Below are 18,432 nucleotides of genomic sequence, written 5' to 3'. Positions count from 1 at the left end.
CCAACCGCCCCCCTGCTCAGCTGCGGGCCCACGAGGGGCTTCAAAGAGAAGCTAGGAAATGGTAGCCATGGTTTCCACTGGGGGAGCTCACTGTCTAATAAAGGCAACCTAAAACCTCGGAATAGAAGCTTCCCGAAATAGTGAGTCTGCAAGCTGGTCTCCCCAGCACTGCCTGGTAGGAGGTTCACATCAGGAAAGAAAAGAGCACAGACTTGGGCCTTCCTGCCAGCTCGTGCTCACCCCACGTCCTCTCCCACACCCACCAGCACCATCTCCGCAGCTAGGGAAGGCCCTTCCTAGGCCCCACATCTGGCCTCAGAGCCTTGAACAGTTGTCAGGAGGGATGAAGTTTAGGCTGACCGTTTTCTGGTTTAAAGGGCCTCGCGTAGAAGGTTCGAAAGATTTAAGAATGAGATCAGCTGGCCAGCAGGGAGTGGCTGAGGCCTCAGGTCCTGAGACATGAACTGCCTTCCTCACTCAGAAGCCCACGCTGAGATTAAACTTTAACCAACTCAGTGAGGCAACAGCAGAGTTGATATTTCTTCCAAACTGTAATTCAGTAACATCAAAGCACCCTGTCTTTTTAAATAGAATCTGCCTGACTTTCACTTTTGGTACTGGAGAACTCAGAAGGTGGCTCAGCCCTCTGGTCCACACTTGGTGGGCAGCTCGGATGCCCCAGGCAGCCCGGGCACAGTGAGCTTAGTCCCCTTTACCCCCTCCGCAGAGCGCTTGGGCATCCGCACAGTCACTCCTGGACACAAGATAAGGAGGAGTTTCCCCGAGGCATCATAGGGCTTTCCGGGACTGACTCAACTGGTTATTGGACAGTGCCCCACCCCCAACCCGGCTGCGGGGCAGGAAGGCAGAACGTCTTGGCGGCCCTGGGTCTTGTGGCTGCAATCGGTTCCAAACAGCAGTTAGGTCAGCTGTCCGCTCAGCCGAGGCAGCTCGATTCATGGCGTTCTCGAAGCTCTTGGAGCAAGCCGGAGGCATGGGCCTCTTCCAGACCCTGCAGGTGCTCACCTTCATCCTCCCCTGCCTCATAATACCTTCCCAGATGCTCCTGGAGAACTTCTCAGCCGCTGTCCCGGGCCACCGATGCTGGACACACATGCTGGACAATGGCTCTGCGGTTCTCACAAACATGACCCCCAAGGCCCTTCTGACCATCTCCATCCCGCCAGGCCCCAACCAGGGGCCCCACCAGTGCCGCCGCTTCCGCCAGCCGCAGTGGCAGCTCTTGGACCGCAATGCCACGGCCACCAGCTGGAGTGAGGCCGACACAGAGCCGTGTGTGGACGGCTGGGTCTATGACCGCAGCGTCTTCACCTCCACCATCGTGGCCAAGGTAGGGCCTCCCCCAGAGCCACTCGAGTCCCGTCACCTTGGAGGTCAGAGTCATGGATCAGGTTGGTTGGACTCCAAGGTCCAGTCCTGGGAGGGACCCGCCTCCTCTCGAGCCTCTCAGCCCCTCATCAGCCACACACAGGGGAGTGGGCAGCAAGGATCAGTCTACAGATGGGGCCAGCCCAGGCTCCTGGAAGTGCGGGGGGCACCTGGGTGGGCACCTCTGAATGCTGGCACCTGGACATTCGCCAGCCTCGCCTGGTCCCGGCCCTACTGACCCATTAGCCATAACTCCAGGCAACTCAGCTGCAGTGGGAGATCAGGGGTAAGGGGGGTCTGGCTGAACTGACCCAACAGGCTTCTTGCTGAGACAGGACAGAGTGACCACAGGTCACCCTAGAGGTGGTGGAGGATGAGGAACCTGATGGGATGTCGAGGCTGGGGGCAGAGGGGGGTTCTTGCTAAACTGATTCAGCAGGGTTCTTTACTAAAACTGGATTTTACGGGGAAGCGCCCAGATGGGCCCAGGAGAAGGCTCAGGAACCTGACTAAAGTTTGGCCAAGCAAAGAATTCTGGTCACCCCACACCCATTTCCTGATCGGTGATGATGGTCCAGATTCGGATCGGGGCTCCGGTTCCAACATGAGCAGGGGGCCTTCAAGAAGCGTCCGTTCCACCGGTGAATTCACTCAGTTGACATTTAAACCCCTTCTAGAAGCAAAGCCACCCCTCGCCCTGCACCGGCAAGGTGGCAGACACATTTCCAAATGTGTCCCTGCTGCCACAACCTCGCCACAATCTTGGGGGATGGGTCCTATGACAGTCCCCGTTTAATAACGGAGAAAAGGAAAACACAGAGAGGTTAAGGGGCTGTCCCAGGGTACACAGCTAGAGTGTCCTGGAGCCTGATTCAATCCCGGCAGTCAGGGTCTGGAGCCTGATTCAATCCTAGCAGTCTGCATGAGGGACAAAAGCAAAGTTGCGAGGTGCGAGGAGGGGTAGCCTCCTTCAGGCGGATGGTTGGGGATGGCCTCTCCAAAGAGGCTACATTGACATTGAGACTTGGATGGCGAGAGGAGGAATCTGTGAAGGTCAGGAGCCCCACAGAGCAAAGGTCATGCATAGAAGCATGCCTGGGATTTGAAGGAGCAGAACACGGCCCAGTGCGTCTGGGCACAGGTGCTGAGGGGCCAGAAGCAGGTGCGGGGATATGCTCTGGAGCTGGGATTTTCTTTCTCTCTCTGTTTTTTTTTTTTTTTTTTTTTTGAGACAGAGTCTCACTCTGTCACCCAGGCTGGAGCGCAGTGGTGCAAACATGACTGACTCCAACTCCCGGCCTCCAGTGATCCTCGTGGCTTGGTCTCCCCAGTAGCTAGGACTATAGGCGCATACCACCATGCCCAGCTAATTTTTTTTTTTTTTTTGAGACTGAGTCTCGCTCTGTTGCCCAGGCTGGAGTGCAACAGCACAATCTCAGCTCACTGCAAACTCCGCCTCCCGGGTCCAAGCGATTCTCCAGCCTCAGCCTCCCGAGTAGCTGGAATTACAGGCATGCACAACCACTCCCGGCTAATTTTTGTATTTTTAGTAGAGAAGGGGATTCACCATGTTGGTCAGGCTGGTCTCAAACTCCTGACCTCTGGTGATCTACCCACCTCGGCCTCCCAAAGTGCTGGGATTACAGGCATGAACCACCACACTTGGCCTAATTTTTTAAATTTTTAGTAGATACGAGGTCTGACTACATGGCCCAGGCTGGTCTTGAATTCTTGAGCCGAAAGGATCCTCCAGCCCCAGCATTCCAAAGTGTTGGGATTACAGGCATGAGCCACTGTGCCCAGGATTTTCTTTTAAATGCAAAAGAACCTCATCCTCGTCATCCTCACTGGAGGGTTTGCAGCATGGAAGTGATTTGGTCTGACTTGCATTTTCAAGAGGTCACTTTGCAGGGTGGAGAAGCTCTGTGGGGGGATGGAGAGCCTGCTGGAGGCTACTGTAGCTGCCCGTGTGGGAGGGGGAAAGAGAGAGGTGGGGGGAGCTGTCGGGCCTCAGTGGAGGATGGACTTGGGGATGGGTGTGGGGTGTTCAGGCAATGGATGACCGGTCCTGGGCTGAAGCGACTGTAAAAATCCCAGTGAACCATGCCAAGCTCTCTCTAGTCACCCTCACCGCTGATGAGAGCACCAAATCACGGCTCCGTCTCTAGAGGAAAGGATAGCCCAGCCGAGGCAGTGGCTCCGCCACATCCACCCGGCCAGCACTCAGTAGAGGTGGGAACCAAGCCTGTGGTTTCACCCCTGCCAGCCACTCCCTGCCCCTGCCTCCCACTGCCCACCTTGCCTGCCACCTCACTGCCCACCACTGCCAGGTACCGCCGGACACAGCCACACATTGCCTGCCACCTCACTGCCCACCACTGCCAGGTACCGCCGGACACAGCCACACATTGCCTGCCACCTCACTGCCCACCACTGCCAGGTACCGCCGGACACAGCCACACATTGCCTGCCACCTCACTGCCCACCACTGCCAGGTACCGCCGGACACAGCCACACATTGCCTGCCACCTCACTGCCCACCACTGCCAGGTACCGCCGGACACAGCCACACATTGCCTGCCACCTCACTGCCCACCACTGCCAGGTACCGCCGGACACAGCCACACATTGCCTGCCAAACTTCTTTTTACCAAGAAATTGTTCATTTTCCTACCACTTCTGCCCCTTCAAGGCCCTGCTGCCCGTCAGAGTCTGTTCTCTGCATGAGGGGCCACTGGACCCCGTGGAGTGGCCTCCACACACTGGACCCCGTGGAGTGGCCTCCACACACTGGACCCCGTGGAGTGGCCTCCACACACTGGACCCCGTGGAGTGGCCTCCACACACTGGACCCCGTGGAGTGGCCTCCACACACTGGACCCCGTGGAGTGGCCTCCACACACTGGACCCCGTGGAGTGGCCTCCACACACTGGACCCCGTGGAGTGGCCTCCACACAGCTGGGCTTCCTGTGGGGCGTTGCAGTCCCATGGCCAGCAGGTCCCCTCTACCTCTGTGACCTGGCACTGGGAGTCCAGGGACCCCAGTGTGGGTCAGGCGTTCCTCGGCCGTGCCCAGCCCCGTGATTTCATCCCCCCCGGGCTGAGCCACTGCACCCTCCTCTTGCAGTGGGACCTGGTGTGCAGCTCCCAGGGCTTGAAGCCCCTGAGCCAGTCCATCTTCATGTCCGGGATCCTGGTGGGCTCCTTTATCTGGGGCCTCCTCTCCTACCGGTGAGTGCCGCCGCTCCTCCCAGCCCCCAGCTCCCTCAAAACATTGCTGAAGACTATGGGGAAGAAGGTTCAGAAATGTCAGGCGAACACCCCATCCCTGCCTCCGTCTCCCTCCTGCCTCCTATGTTTCTTCCCTTCCACGGCCATTCCCACCAATCCACAGGCTGTTCCGGGTCCCCACCTCAGCAAGGCCCCCCAGACCCTGGCCTGGTTCCCCTCACAGGGAGGCCACCCCAGGCCATCTCCCACCACCCCCATTCCCTCTTCCATACTCCGGCCAGATGGTCACAGGCCTCCTCCATGTGGCCGTGCTTGGACCCTGTGCCTCAAAGCTGTCCTGGCTCCCCATCCTCCTCTCCTCTGTCCTTTGTCCCCCAGTCTCAAGGCCTTTCCAGAAGCCTCACATGGGCCAAACGCGGGCCAGGTACAAAGGACGCCCCCAGCAGAAATGGGGAATGGGCGGTGGGGAGGGTGGGAGACAAGTGCCTGCTCTTCCCCAGCTTGGAGCCAAGCAGGGCTCAGGACGCAGGTAAGTAAGTCAGGCCACCTTGGAACGTGAGGCCGGCTAGGGGAACAGGGCACAGGTGATGGACACACCAGGGCCAGCCGGCAGGACTGGAAACATCTCGTACCAGGTGACACTGAAGCCTAGGCCTGCTGGCGGGAAGAAGCGTTCTCTGTGACACACTTTCTTCTCTTGGCTTCCAGAACATCCTCACTCCTGGTTTTCCTTCCACCTCCCAGGAAACTGTTCTCGCTCCCCCTCCTCCCGCTCCCCCTCCTCCCTCTCTTCCTGTTCTGGGAGCTGAGCTGCTGATTCCTCGCCATGCCCCCTCACTCCCCCAGCAGCCTCCATCGGAGGACACAGACCCCCAACCTGTTGGACCCTTCTGTGCCTGCGCTGTCCCTTGGCCTCCCTTCCTCACCCCCACAACCAGCTGGCTGTTCCTCCAGGACACACTCAGCCCAAGCCCCTCTCTGCCACAGCATCCCCTTGCCCGAAGCACCATCTCCTGTCACCAGGCAGGCTGCAACCCCTCGCAAGTGTCCTCTGCAGTGGCCGTCTACGCTGCCACAGCACTGAGTGACTTTGCAAAATCTTGGAGGTTGATCTGGTCAATAAAAGCTGGCCGGAAGTCCTCCGAGGGCCCCACTGCACTGAGGACAGTCCCTTCCTGCCTACGCCCTGCCCTGCGCTGGGCTTCCATCCACCTCCAGCTCCACCAGCCTCCTCCTGGAGCCCCCTGCACCCCTGCAGAGCGCCTCAGTGACTGTGCTTCACCCAGACGCTCCTGCCTATGCTGCTTGGTGCCCACACGCAGGCCGCAACTCAATGCTCTTCTTGAGGAGGCCCTCCCAGGCCACGGAGCCAGAGACTCCTGCCTAGCCCCAGGCATGACTGTCCCAGCCCCTCCTTGCTTCCCTCATCACAGTGCCTGGCTCTGACAATGCCTGGCTGGCTCAAGGCTTGTTTATTGTCCACGTCCCCACAAGCACACAGGGACCCAGGGACTGTGCTCCAGAGCCCAGCTCAGCACCGTGGCAGACATGCAGTCATTATTTCACAAATGGAGGACTGCCTTCCTGCTCCCTTCTGCCACCACCCTACCGGCTCTGGGGTCTGACTACCTGGGTCTGAATCCCAGCCTTACCACGCCCAGCCTTGTCCTACAAGGTAGATCTCTTCCCTTCTGTGGAGATCTCTTCCCTTCTCTAGGCCTCAGAGTGGGGCCTCGCACCTGCCCATGCAGTTGTCATGAGGATGAAGCGAGTGTCCTTGCTCCCGGGTGCTGCTCAGACAGGCGCGGCCAAGGTCCGCCTCGCATCTCCATTCTGAGCAGCACGGGCTTGAGTGGCACTAAATGCAGTCTCCAGTTCAGGCTCAGCCGGCCTGGAGTCCACCGCAGCCCAGGGCACTTGGGCAGGGGCCGAGGGCTCTGGATCCACCCCATGAGCACCCCCTTCACAGCGCACAGGTGAGAGCAGTGGCTTGCAAAGTCTCGGCCTCCTCACTCCCCGGCCCCTTGCCCAGTATCTTGATGCTCATAGCCACCCTGTGAGGCATGTCCTTATGGATGCCCTTGTGTTACAGATGGGGAAACTGAGGCTCAGAGATGTCGAGTCACATGCCCAGGGTCACCCAGGAAGGACAGAGCTGGGGCTCAAACCCAGGCATCTGATGCCCAAACCTGTGTTCTTATTTATTTATTTATTAGAGACATAGGCTCACTCTGTTGAACAGCCTGCAGTGCAGAGGCGTGATCATACCTCACTGCAGCCTTGAATTCCTGGGCTCAAGCCATCCTCCCACCTCAGCCTCCCAAGTAGCTGGGACCACAGACACCTGGCTAATTTATTTATTTATTTATTTATTTGGTAGAGACTGAGGTCTCACTATGTTGCCCAGGCTGGTCTTGAACTCCTGGCCTAAAGTGATCCTCCAGCCTCAGTCTCCCAAAGTGCTGGGATTACAGGCATGAACCACCATGCCTGGCCCCAAACCCCATGTTCTTAAACACTGAAACTGAACTGCACCCTCCCGTGGCAAGGTACCTGCCACTTTTATAACAAAAGCACTCTGAGTGTACCCCTAAAAGTTCCAAGAAGCAGGAGCTGCCTGCAGGAGAACCCTTGACGTTGTTGAACTTCCAGAAGGCAAGTACCTGCCCACATATCCACGTCCTCAGGGGCCACTCTCCAGACCCCGTGTGCTTCTCTCCTGTGACAGGTTTGGGCGGAAGCCGATGTTGAGCTGGTGCTGCCTGCAGTTGGCCGTGGCGGGCACCAGCACCATCTTCGCCCCAACATTCATCATCTACTGCGGCCTGCGGTTCGTGGCCGCTTTTGGGATGGCTGGCATCTTTCTGAGTTCACTAACACTGAGTGAGTCCCCGGCTCAGCGCGCTCCTGCCATGGGGGCGGGGGTGGCAGGAGATAATGGGGCTCAGGACGCCGCATGAGGCCTCACCTGCACGTGTCTGCATCCTTCAGTGGTGGAGTGGACCACGACCAGCAGGAGGGCGGTCACCATGACGGTGGTGGGATGTGCCTTCAGCGCAGGCCAGGCGGCGCTGGGCGGCCTGGCCTTTGCCCTGCGGGACTGGAGGACCCTCCAGCTGGCAGCATCAGTGCCCTTCTTTGCCATCTCCCTGATATCCTGGTCAGTATGATGTGGGACCTTTTCCTTAGGAGACCCAGGGTGGGAGGGGGACTCTTCACTTTCACCTCTGGCTGGCAGTAGGTCCAGAGACCTGGAGTGCCACAGAAGGGCCGTGGCATGAGCGGCACCCTCGCTGGGGAGGGACATTGGAGATTGGCAGTCCTAGGCTGAGTGTTGCAGCCCGAGGTCCGTGGCTCCCATCCAGCCCAGACAGGCCAAGATGGGCCGGCACAGCAAAATATATTGGTCACTAGTTGCTAACATTTGAAAATCAGAAGATTTTCAAAAACAAACAAAAACAGTATTTTTACCTTCTTTGGAAAAAGTGGAAGATCCGGGGACGCTGGGCCGAACTTCGGCCACAGTGGAAGCAGCCGCTCTCCTGGTCCCCTAGGCCCCACCGCCGCTGCCCCGTGGGCTGAGGCTGTGAGCATCGTCCTTCCCCAGCGCTTGCACCGGCCCCCACCCACCAGCTTCACTCCTTCACATACAGTGCAGACCAACATTGGATATGAAAATAGATTGTTGTCGCTACAATTTTAGGGGCCGCAAAAATCCCTAAGGTGTGGAAATCCCTCCTTGGGTTGGCACTGAGGAAGGAGACACAGACAGGTGAAGAGGGTCTTAGGTGCTGGGGACACACAAGTGAACAAAACAGGCAAAAACCAGTGGCCCCATGGAGCTTACGTTTCATACACAGATCAATAAGTGAAGAGGAAGGCCATCCCATAATTACAATAATTAGGCCATCCCCGCCACACTGATCAGGTGTGTACCAGGTGCAGTTTATAACACCAGGTGCATATTAACACATCTAATAAGTAAGATGATGAGATTACCGCCATTTTCAAATGAAGGACCGAGACCTAGAAAGGTTAGGTCACTCACCCAAGGTCACACACAGCCGGTGAACGCCAGAGGCAGGATTTGAACCTAGGCAGGCTAACTCTTCACCACTACGTCAAACTGCCTCCAGAAGTCCTTCTTAGCTTCCCTGCAAACAGGGCTGAGAGCCGGTGGGCTGGGCAGATCCTGTGCCTTCCACGAGGAAAATGTTTCTCCTGGCCCATCATCTACCCCTGAGGTTGGGGAGAAACAGACTGGTTTTATAAAATCACCTGCTTCTGCCTGGGGATGTTTTAAACATGCTAAAAGAAAAAAAAGGCCGGGCGCAGTGGCTCACGCCTGTAATCCGAGCACTTTGGAGGCTGAGGCGGGCAGATCACAAGGTCAGATCAAGACCATCCTGGCTAACATGGTGAAACCCCGTCTCTACTAAAAATACAAAAAAATTAGCCATGGTGGTATGCACCTGTAGTCCCTGCTACTCGGGAGGCTGAGGCAGGAGAATCACTTGAACCCGGGAGGCGGAGGTTGCAGTGAGCCAAGATCGCACCACTACACTCCAGCCTGGGTGACAGAGTGAGACTCCATCTCAAAAAAAAAAAAAAAAAACAGCACCAAGTGAACTTTCTATCCTAGAAATGGCCCCAGAATCACTGGTGAAGCGGCCGACTCTAGGGACACCCATGCCGAGGCCACCTGTGCCCTGGCTATGTGCAGGGCTCAGGTGGGCAGGCCCCGGGCAGCCAGGCGAGCCAGATGGAGGTGGCTCGCTTGGGAAGGTGGGCGGCCAGGCATTGGGACTCAGCTTTATTCTGAAACTGCCGGGGACTGCCAGGCTCCTGGCTGGGCAGCAGCGGCACAGAAGCATCTGCCTCTTTGTCACTCATCTCAGCTGGAGGGTCCGTGCCCACTGCCCCTTTCCACCCCGCCCCGGGGGAGAGCCCAGCGTGCACTCCCAGCTACACACCTGCCTCCTTACAGGTGGCTGCCAGAATCCGCCCGGTGGCTGATTATTAAGGGCAAACCAGACCAAGCGCTTCAGGAGCTCAGAAAGGTGGCCAGGATAAACGGCCAGAAGGAGGCCAAGAACCTGACCATAGAGGTGAGATGCTGCTGTCTGCGAGACTTGACCTGGGACAGAACGTGCACTGATGGATCATCTGTGTGGCCTCCCACATCAGCATCACCCACTCCAGCACCACCTCCACCAGCACCACCACCAGCATCTCCACAGACACCACCAACACCTCCATCACCATCTCCACACAGACACAGCTACCACCACCAATCCCGATACCATCACCAACAGCACCACCACCGTCCACACCCACCATCACCTTCACCACCATCACTCCATCACCACCAGCACCACCAATACCATCACTAACCCCACAGCCACCATCTCTGCAAAACATCTCCACCACCTTCACCACCATCGTCACCATCAGTAACAGCACCATCATTATCAACAGCACCCACACCGTCACCTGCGTCACCCACCACCTCCACCCGCACGTAGCATGCACCCACCTCATGGAGGTTCTCGATGTGTCTGGGGAAACAGAATGTGTTTATTTAGCTGCTTTCAGGAAACAGGTGCTGCCAGAGATTAGAGTAAAGATAGGGTGGGAGGATCAGGGAAGGCTTCCAGAAGGAGGCAAGCTAGAGCTGAGAGGACCAGGGCTGAGTCAAACCTGCAGAAGAGCCAGGGCCTGGAGAGAACCTTTTCTGCCCCATCCCCACCCCTTCCCCTAGGGATCCAGCTTCCAGAGGCCGAGGCCCAGGACAGGCTCCCTGTCACTCTGGCCACTTGGACACTGTTCTCTGGCACAGGGGGTGGGGCAGGGCCATTGCCCTACCATTCACGGTGCCCCCATTCTCCCCGGAAGGTGCTGATGTCCAGCGTGAAGGAAGAGGTGCCCTCTGCAAAGGAGCCACGATCGGTGCTAGACCTGTTCTGCGTGCCCGTGCTCCGCTGGAGGAGCTGCGCCATGCTGGTGGTGAAGTATGCTGTCCTGGTGTCCCTCCCCAAGGCAGGGCTGGGACAGGCAGGAGGCAGGGCATCCAGGTGAAACAGCACCCGCAGGCCTCAAGGGGGTGCATTTCTGTCTGGGACAGGACGCAGGCAGCCCCAGGAGGCAGGAGCCCTGGCAGGCAGCAGAGAGGGACTGTGCACAGGTGGGGTCTGGAGGCTGCCATCTGCAGGAAGCCAGAGGAAAAGGCAGCTCTAGGCTGGGGGTTCCAGGGTCCCAGGGAGGTCCCAAGACAGAGGCAGAGCCAGTGTCCCTAGAGCCAGGGGACCAGCCACGGCCGAGGAGTACCACTGTTTGTCAGCGTTAGAGACTTACCACTTTCCTAGAGACCATGGCCACGCTCCTAGAGGGTGAACCTGCATTCGCTGACCCCTCCATGCAACCCCACTTCACTGATGGGGAAAGAGTATCCCAGAGAGGTAAGGAACAAGCCCAAGATGATAGAACCTGCATTGGAACAGGGCTGAGCTAGCACTTGGCTTACCGGCACTGTCACTGCCCAGGGCCCGCACGACCAGACCCTGGCCCTCCCCGGGACCCAAGGTCATCTGGGGCCAGGAAAAGGCCCTTAAAACAAATTCAGTTCCAGTGACATCCAAAAGAGCATATTAAAAAGCAAGGACCAGTCAGGTGCAGTGGCTCAAGGCTGTAATCCCTCACTTTGGGAGGCTGAGGCAGGAGGATTGCTTGAGCCCAGGAGTTCAAGACCAGCCTGGGTAACATAATAAGACCCTCTCATCTCTACTAAAAATCAAAAAAAGAAGCAGGAGGATCACTGGAGCCCACGAGATAGAGGCTGCACTGAGCTGAGATTGTGCTACTGCACTCCAGCCTGGGCGACAGGGCAAGATTCTGTCAAAGGAAAAAAAAAAACCTAAGGACCTGGTTTGATTAGGACTTTCATCTTGAAATAAAACTAAAGCTTAGGAAAACGTTTCTTTTATGCTGTATTTAACCACATATGGGTTATGATGGCAAATACTTGCTACATCTTAGAACAAAGATAGATCAAATGCCTTTTTTTAAAAACTTCAATTTTTTTCCGATAAATCAGAAGGAGTGCTCTGGCTGCAAACACCCGGGACCAGTTTTTTTTTTTTAAAAAAACCTTCCAGGATTCCTCTGTTCTCCCAGGGGCCGGCTCTGCAACCTTTGTTATTCAAATCAGAGGCTTTGAAGCTGGTGACCTTGTGGGTTTTCTTGTCTTGACTTGTTAACCCAGTTGTTATCTGTCCAAGGCTCCAGTGTCGGCCGCTTTGAGCACCAGCCCAATGACTCTCACGTCACTCACATAAACTTCATGAAACACCGCGGCTTGTGCGATTTTACTCTGACGTTGTTGGGCTGGTGTTGTCCGATGATTATTGGGTGATGCAATCAGGTGACACCTAAGGGGAGGGCTGGGAGGAGCGTCTGGGTTGAGCAGGGAGAGCACAGATTTTAAATGTGGCCGAGAAGAATTTTACCTTGCAGCCACTTGTGGCTCCAAATCCCATCTCTAAACCATGAGAATTTAAATACCGTAAATTCAGCTACTCGTAAGCCGGTGGGGTGGAGGGAGTGGGCAGAAAGCAGACCCTGAAATGGAGAAGGGAAGGCATGGGGAGATGCAGCCACAGCCTGGGCCCAGCCCAGCCCCTGGGAGCATGGGAGCTGGGGCCCTAATGGGTGGTCCCTCTGCCCCATGAACCAGTCACAGGCTGCTCTCCCCAGAGGAGGGGCAGCACTCCCAGGGGCTGGGGGACAGGCTCTCCATCCTGAATGTGGTCTGGGCAGTGCAGCCCAGGGTCTCCCAAGAGGCCCCGTCCTGCCATGATTCCCATCTTACAAGACAAAGCCACAGTGTGACTGGTTATCAGAATCAAAGCCAGAGAGGGCTAGGCCGGAAGTGAGGGGCAGCTCAGGGGCCCCCGAGAGCAGACTTGGTCCCAGCCAGAGAGCGGAGAGCCGACGCCCCAGCCCATGGCTGCCCCTGACACAAAGCCCGTGTGTGAAGGGATGGGGGAGCCACCCTGCCTGCCCTTTCCCGGAAGAGCCTGACCCTGGGGTTGTGTCCTGAGTTTGGCAGGCTTCTGGGACCGCTGGCCGAGACAAGCCCAGGATTGTCCTCCGGGGTTGGCCATGTCCTCCCAGGCAGCTCCTGGTGGGAGGTGCTGTTGCTGTTGGGGCTCCCTCTCCCCCGCAGGGCAGGGACCTGACTTCCAGCCTTGCCCGCAGTTTCTCTCTATTGATCTCCTACTACGGGCTGGTCTTCGACCTGCAGAGCCTGGGCCGTGACATCTTCCTCCTCCAGGCCCTCTTCGGGGCCGTGGACTTCCTGGGCCGGGCCACCACTGCCCTCTTGCTCAGTTTCCTTGGCCGCCGCACCATCCAGGCGGGTTCTCAGGCCATGGCCGGCCTCGCCATTCTGGCCAACATGCTGGTGCCGCAAGGTGAGGCGGGCGGGCTGGGCGGTGGGACCTGGCCCTGCTTCCCCGCCCTCCCCACTGCTCTGAGCGTGGGGCCACATCACCTCCCTGGCCCCAGGAGCTGCGTCCCTGTTTTCTTTCTGAATGAGGGCGGCTGTGAGGACCTGGAATCCCTCTCCGTGTCTCCTTTTATTGCTGAGGGTGGGAGACTGGGGAAAAGGGACAGGGCCGCACGTCCTGCGGTGGCGGCAGAGCCGGGAGGAGGGCAGGAGGGTGCCTTGCGGCTGGCAGGGGAAGGCCTGAGCGAGGACGGAGGCGGCCGGGACCCTGCAGGCTGCAGCGAGAGCCCAAGCTCTGAGCGCGAGCAGCTGCGAGGAAACTGACAACGGCGAGCCCCTCCCAGCAGTTCAGGCGCCTCCTCGGAGCAATGCCTTGGGGAGGCCAGGCCTGTGGCGAAAAGGGGGCCCGGACCTCCGCCTCCAGGCCAGGGCTTCTGCCATCCCCACACAGGCAGGCTGGGGGGCAGCAGGAAGGCTGCTGTGGGCCGGGCCCGGCGCTCTCTCCTTCGTAGCAAGAGGCATCTCGGGACCCTAGGAGCCGCGGGGTGGGGGGCAGGCTTTCAGTGCAGCCTCCACGCCAGCCAGGCTCAGCTACCCTAGACCTGGCTGGGTTTCTGCCTGTGCCCCTCGGGCCCACCTGCCGCGATATCACATCCTATGCTCTGTCCCCCAACCCCAGCCCTGGACAGCCCCGCACCAAGCCAGCAGGGCCGGGGACTTGTAGGGAGCCCAGGGTCCCCTCTGCTCCAGGCTGGCTGGCCGCACACTGACTAGCCCCTGGGTACCCTCCTGGGCAAACCCCACTCTCACCCCCTTCCTGTACCCAGATTTGCAGACCCTGCGTGTGGTCTTTGCTGTGCTGGGAAAGGGATGTTTTGGGATAAGCCTAACCTGCCTCACCATCTACAAGGCTGAACTCTTCCCAACGCCAGTGCGGTAAGCTGGGCTGCAGGCCATGCCCCAGGGCCAGCAGGGCTGTCCTGAGAGGGCAGTGGGAAGGGTAAAGAAGGGCCTGGCAGCCAGGGAAATGCAGCCAGGGCCGCTCAGGCCCCCCCACCCGCCGGACAGCTCTTCCCCTTGAGAGTCTCGGCCCAGACAGAAGCAGTACGGTAGAGCCCTAGGGACATCTGGGCCTGTGTTTTCACACCGTTTTGAGCCACAGAGTCATCTGTCCAGGTGGAATCTTATAAGAACCCTGATTAGGAGACCAAGAGCTGCCCTGGTGGCAGTAGGGACCCTCAACTCACTTCCCACCACTCCTTCCCTGCCCCAAGAGAGCCCCAAGTCACCTCCTTGGAGCCCAAGGGCATCATAAAACACAAATGGGAAACCAGTGGTCTAGAGTCTAGGCCACCCCCACATTTGATATTTGGGTAAACTGAGGCTCGGGGTGAAGGACTGGCTCAGCAGAAGGGTAGGACTGGACTCCAGCTCTCCAGACTTTTAGCCCAATGTTCTTTCCACCACTCACTCATTTCTCCATATTTTAATTTGTTGTTTGGACAAGCATTTATTGATTTTGTTGATATCGTATGGAAAGCCTGAGTTGGGAGCTCAGTGGCCTAGCAGGAGCATGGAGAAGCCCTTAAGTTGCCCAAGAGTGGGGAAAATGAGGTGGGCCCTAGAGATTTCCCCTGAAACACTAGATGTGAAAATCTGGGTGGGCTCCATGGAGGAGGTGGCATTAGAGGAGGCCTTGAGGAGGGCAATTCCCTCAGCCCAGCTTTCCTTCCCCTGGCATCCATGGGACCAGCCAACTTGTCTTCCTGCCACAGGGCCAGCTGTGACAGGGATCTGGGCCCTCCCCTTCACCCACAGGATGACAGCAGATGGCATTCTGCATACGGTGGGACGGCTGGGGGCTATGATGGGTCCCCTGATCCTGATGAGCCGCCAAGCCCTGCCCCTGCTGCCTCCTCTCCTCTATGGCGTTATCTCCATTGCTTCCAGCCTGGTTGTGCTGTTCTTCCTCCCGGAGACCCAAGGACATCCGCTCCCTGACACTATCCAGGACCTGGAGAGCCAGTGAGTGACCTGTGATCCCTGGGCATCGGGCTGGGCTTCCTCCTGGGCCAAGATGGAGACAAGCCTGGGCCACCCAGGGCAAAGGCTCAAGAGTACCAAGCCCTGTGTTTCTGAAACCATTTAATCTTTCCAACAATCCTGCCAGAAATGTATTATTACCATCCCCATACTATTACTAGGGTCAGAGAGAGAAAGTGACTTATCCAAAGTCTCTTGGGTAGAAAGTGATCATACCTCATGCAGGAAAATGTAATGGTTGAAAGCCCAGGCTTGGCAGCCAGGTTGCCTGGGCCCACGTTCCCTACCTGCCTAGGCAAGTGACTTTAACCTCTCTCACCAAAACTGACAAAGGAAGATACAGATAGTCTCAACTGTCCTAGTGAAATTTTCCTACAAAGAATTTCAGGCCCAGACAGATCAACAGGTGAGTTCTTTCAAACCCTCAGAGAACAGATTGTGCCATCTCACATCCATTCTTTGAGAGGGAGAAATGAGGGAGCACTCCCTAGCTGCATTTTATAGCCAGAACCACTTCTGTGGGCTTTAGCCTCCTCCTTTGTAAGATGGTGTTTAAAACAAACAAACAAACAAAACCCAGCCTGGCTCACAGAGTTGTTTTCAGGTTTAAGGGAAGTATTATTTTAAAGCACCTGGGAAAATGCCAGGCCTGCAGCAAGCACCCTGGACGTGTGGTTATTGTGTCCTGGGTGAGTGTTCACGGGGCCTCCTCAATTCTGATGGTGACCGAGGTCACGATAGTAATAATACTGAGTTCTTATTGTTTTATGTCACCTTATTTAATCAATACAACAACCACACGAGGTGCTATTACAGTCCAATTCCTTTGCCAAGGAAACTGAGATGCAGCAGGGTTATATAACTTGCCTAAGGACACCTGCGGAGACCTGGAGAAGCTAGGACTTCATTTTTTCTTTAATTTAATTGATTTTTGTTGTGTACCTACTATGTTTCAGGCACTGTCCCACACTTGGGTACACAGAAGGGAGTAAAAGCCTAATGCCATAGAGTTTACTCCCCAATAAGACTTGACCACTGTTCTGCCCCAAGCTCCGAGTACATACCCACTTCACCACATGGCACTGCTTTTCTTTGGATTATTTTAGGAAATCAACAGCAGCCCAGGGCAACCGGCAAGAGGCCGTCACTGTGGAAAGTACCTCGCTCTAGAAATTGTGCCTGCATGGAGCCCCTTTAGTCAAAGACTCCTGGAAAGGAGGTGCCTCTTCTCCAATCAGAGCGTGGAGGCGAGTTGGGCGACCTCAAGGGCCTGGCATGGCAGAGGCCAGGCAGCCGTGGCCGAGTGGACAGTGTGGCCGTCTGCTGTGGCTGAAGGCAGCTTCCACAGCTCACTCCTCTTCTCCCTGCCCTGATCAGATTCCCCACCTTACCCGAGCCCTACAGGAGCCTGTGCAGATGGCCATGCCCAACCAATAACAAGACAGTTCCCCTCCCTTTCCCTGCCAGGCTCATGTCTTTACACCTTCACTCAGCCACGCCAACCAGAGACTGGGTTCCAATCTCACCCCACCACATACAGAGCCCTCATCTGTGAAATGAGAATGATCACGTGACCCACCCCCCAGGGCAGGTATCAGGGTGAACTGATCTTAGCACCGGCCAAATAAATGGAACCTGCTGAGAGAGCTGCCAGATACAGGTGTCCAGGTTGTGCACTGGCCCGAGGCACGTGGTCAAGGAGGCGTGTGGGGTCTGAAACTCAGCCCCGGCTACACTGGCCCCACCACCTACCCTAGCAAAGGCTGTGTCCACTCCAAAAAAAGGAGCTGTTTTAATCACTTTTCATTTACTCATCAGTGAGGGAGGGCTTCCAGCCCTATGGTTACGAAGACGGCCAAACACATCACCAAACACCAGACAGAGGAGGCTGGCAGCAGGTTACCACACATGTGCTCAGAGCCCGCGAAGATGACACTGCATGCCATGCGGGGCCACACGGGGCGGGGTGCACTGAGGATCTGAGCGAGCAGCCAGGGCTGCGGGAAGGCAGCTTTGGAGCACGAAGGGGGTGGGGCAACTCCTGGCTTCTGCGGGAGGGTGTAATTGGCTTGTTTCATCATGCTGTAGGCTGGCGAGAAACGGAAGCTTACAAGCGTAGGGATAAGAGCAACCCCTCTTGGTCCCCTCGATGAGGGTTGTTGGGCCAGGGAGCCTCATCCACAGGGCGGAGTGAAAGGGGGGAAGGGGAGCTCACAGGCAGGCCTGCCGAGGCCCTCTGGCTTTGCCAGATGTCAAGGCAGCACATAATACTGAACCTTAACTTTCAGCTTTCAACCAAATGGCACCCTTTTGCTGTTTGTTTTCTGGAGGGGACACCTTTTCTTGATTCATGCCCAGACCTCCCTTGTCCAGGCTGTGAAAACTCTGGGATGGTCGAGGCCGACTGCCCATCTCAGATGGGCAAGGAAGCAAAAGTGCAGAGTGGTGGAGGGGCCAGCTTGCAGAAACACGGCCGAACCCGGCCTTGATCTAGCCCAGGGCTCTTTCCAGCACACAAGGCTCCTAGCCCTCGTCTCCACCCCTCCATGCCCCTCATATCTGTGGCCCTGCCACAAAGTTACCCCCATGCCCTTCCCTGGAGACCTCACTCTGGGAAACCTCAATCTCAGGCCCCTCAACTCACCTCTTTCACCCCGTGTACACTGGGTCAATCACTCCTGCCTCCTCACAGCTCCCAAATCCACCTACATCCCTTCACTCTGGCTACACCCTGGTTCACACCACGGTTGTAGCTCCAAACTGGTCCCTGATGTCTACACTGCACTCTGCACAACAGCCACAATGCTTATTAAGAAACACAATCCACACCAAATCCCTCCCTGCTGAAAGCCCTCCAGTGGCTCACGATAAGGATCACACTTCTCCCCCTGCCTAGTCAGGCCGCCATGGGACCCCAGCCTTTCCTCACACTTCAGTAAATTTTAAAGGATTCAGATCATACAAAGAATGTTCTTGAACCAGCATGGAATTAAATTAGAAATCAATTATGGAAAGAGATATAGAAAACCTTTTCAAACTATACAACACACTTCTAAGTAACCCACAGGTCAAAGAGGGAATCTCAAAGGAGATGAGAAAAGATTTTGAACTGAGTGAAAATGAAAAAATGACATATCAAAATTGGTGAGATGAAGTTAAAGTAATGATTATGGGGAAATTGATATCATTAAACACTAACATTAGAAAAGAAGAAAGTTCCAAATCAAATACCTCAGCTCTCACCTGGAAAGTAGAAAAAGAA

The 18,432-nt window shown here is 56.6% G+C and overlaps 1 protein-coding gene across 2 annotated transcripts; it reads left to right on the top strand.

Moving 5' to 3' along the window:
- Positions 1-899: 899 nt before the first annotated feature.
- Positions 900-16,822, top strand: SLC22A11 (solute carrier family 22 member 11). Of its 2 annotated transcripts, XM_024254637.3 has the most exons (10): positions 900-1,351; positions 4,518-4,621; positions 7,350-7,504; positions 7,613-7,781; positions 9,609-9,729; positions 10,517-10,632; positions 12,878-13,092; positions 13,955-14,063; positions 14,946-15,152; positions 16,277-16,822. In XM_024254637.3, the coding sequence occupies exons 1-10, from the start codon at positions 959-961 to the stop codon at positions 16,338-16,340; spliced, it is 1,653 nt and encodes a 550-aa protein (XP_024110405.1). In that variant the 5' UTR covers positions 900-958; the 3' UTR covers positions 16,341-16,822.
- The last annotated feature ends 1,610 nt before the right edge of the window (positions 16,823-18,432 follow it).

This window comes from Pongo abelii, chromosome 9, assembly GCF_028885655.2.
Source record: "Pongo abelii isolate AG06213 chromosome 9, NHGRI_mPonAbe1-v2.0_pri, whole genome shotgun sequence".
NCBI classification, from domain to species: Eukaryota; Metazoa; Chordata; class Mammalia; order Primates; family Hominidae; genus Pongo; species Pongo abelii.
Note: the sequence above shows the minus strand (reverse complement) of the source record. Positions and strands in the feature narration are given on the sequence as shown.

Bases quoted from the DNA above. Each gene is read 5' to 3' on its own strand.
- SLC22A11 (XM_024254637.3), top strand. From the start codon at position 959: ATGGCGTTCTCGAAGCTCTTGGAGCAAGCCGGAGGCATGGGCCTCTTC. The intron at 13,093-13,954 runs GTGAGGCGGGCG...TCCTGTACCCAG, and splicing joins CAACATGCTGGTGCCGCAAG to ATTTGCAGACCCTGCGTGTG. The intron at 15,153-16,276 runs GTGAGTGACCTG...GGATTATTTTAG, and splicing joins ATCCAGGACCTGGAGAGCCA to GAAATCAACAGCAGCCCAGG.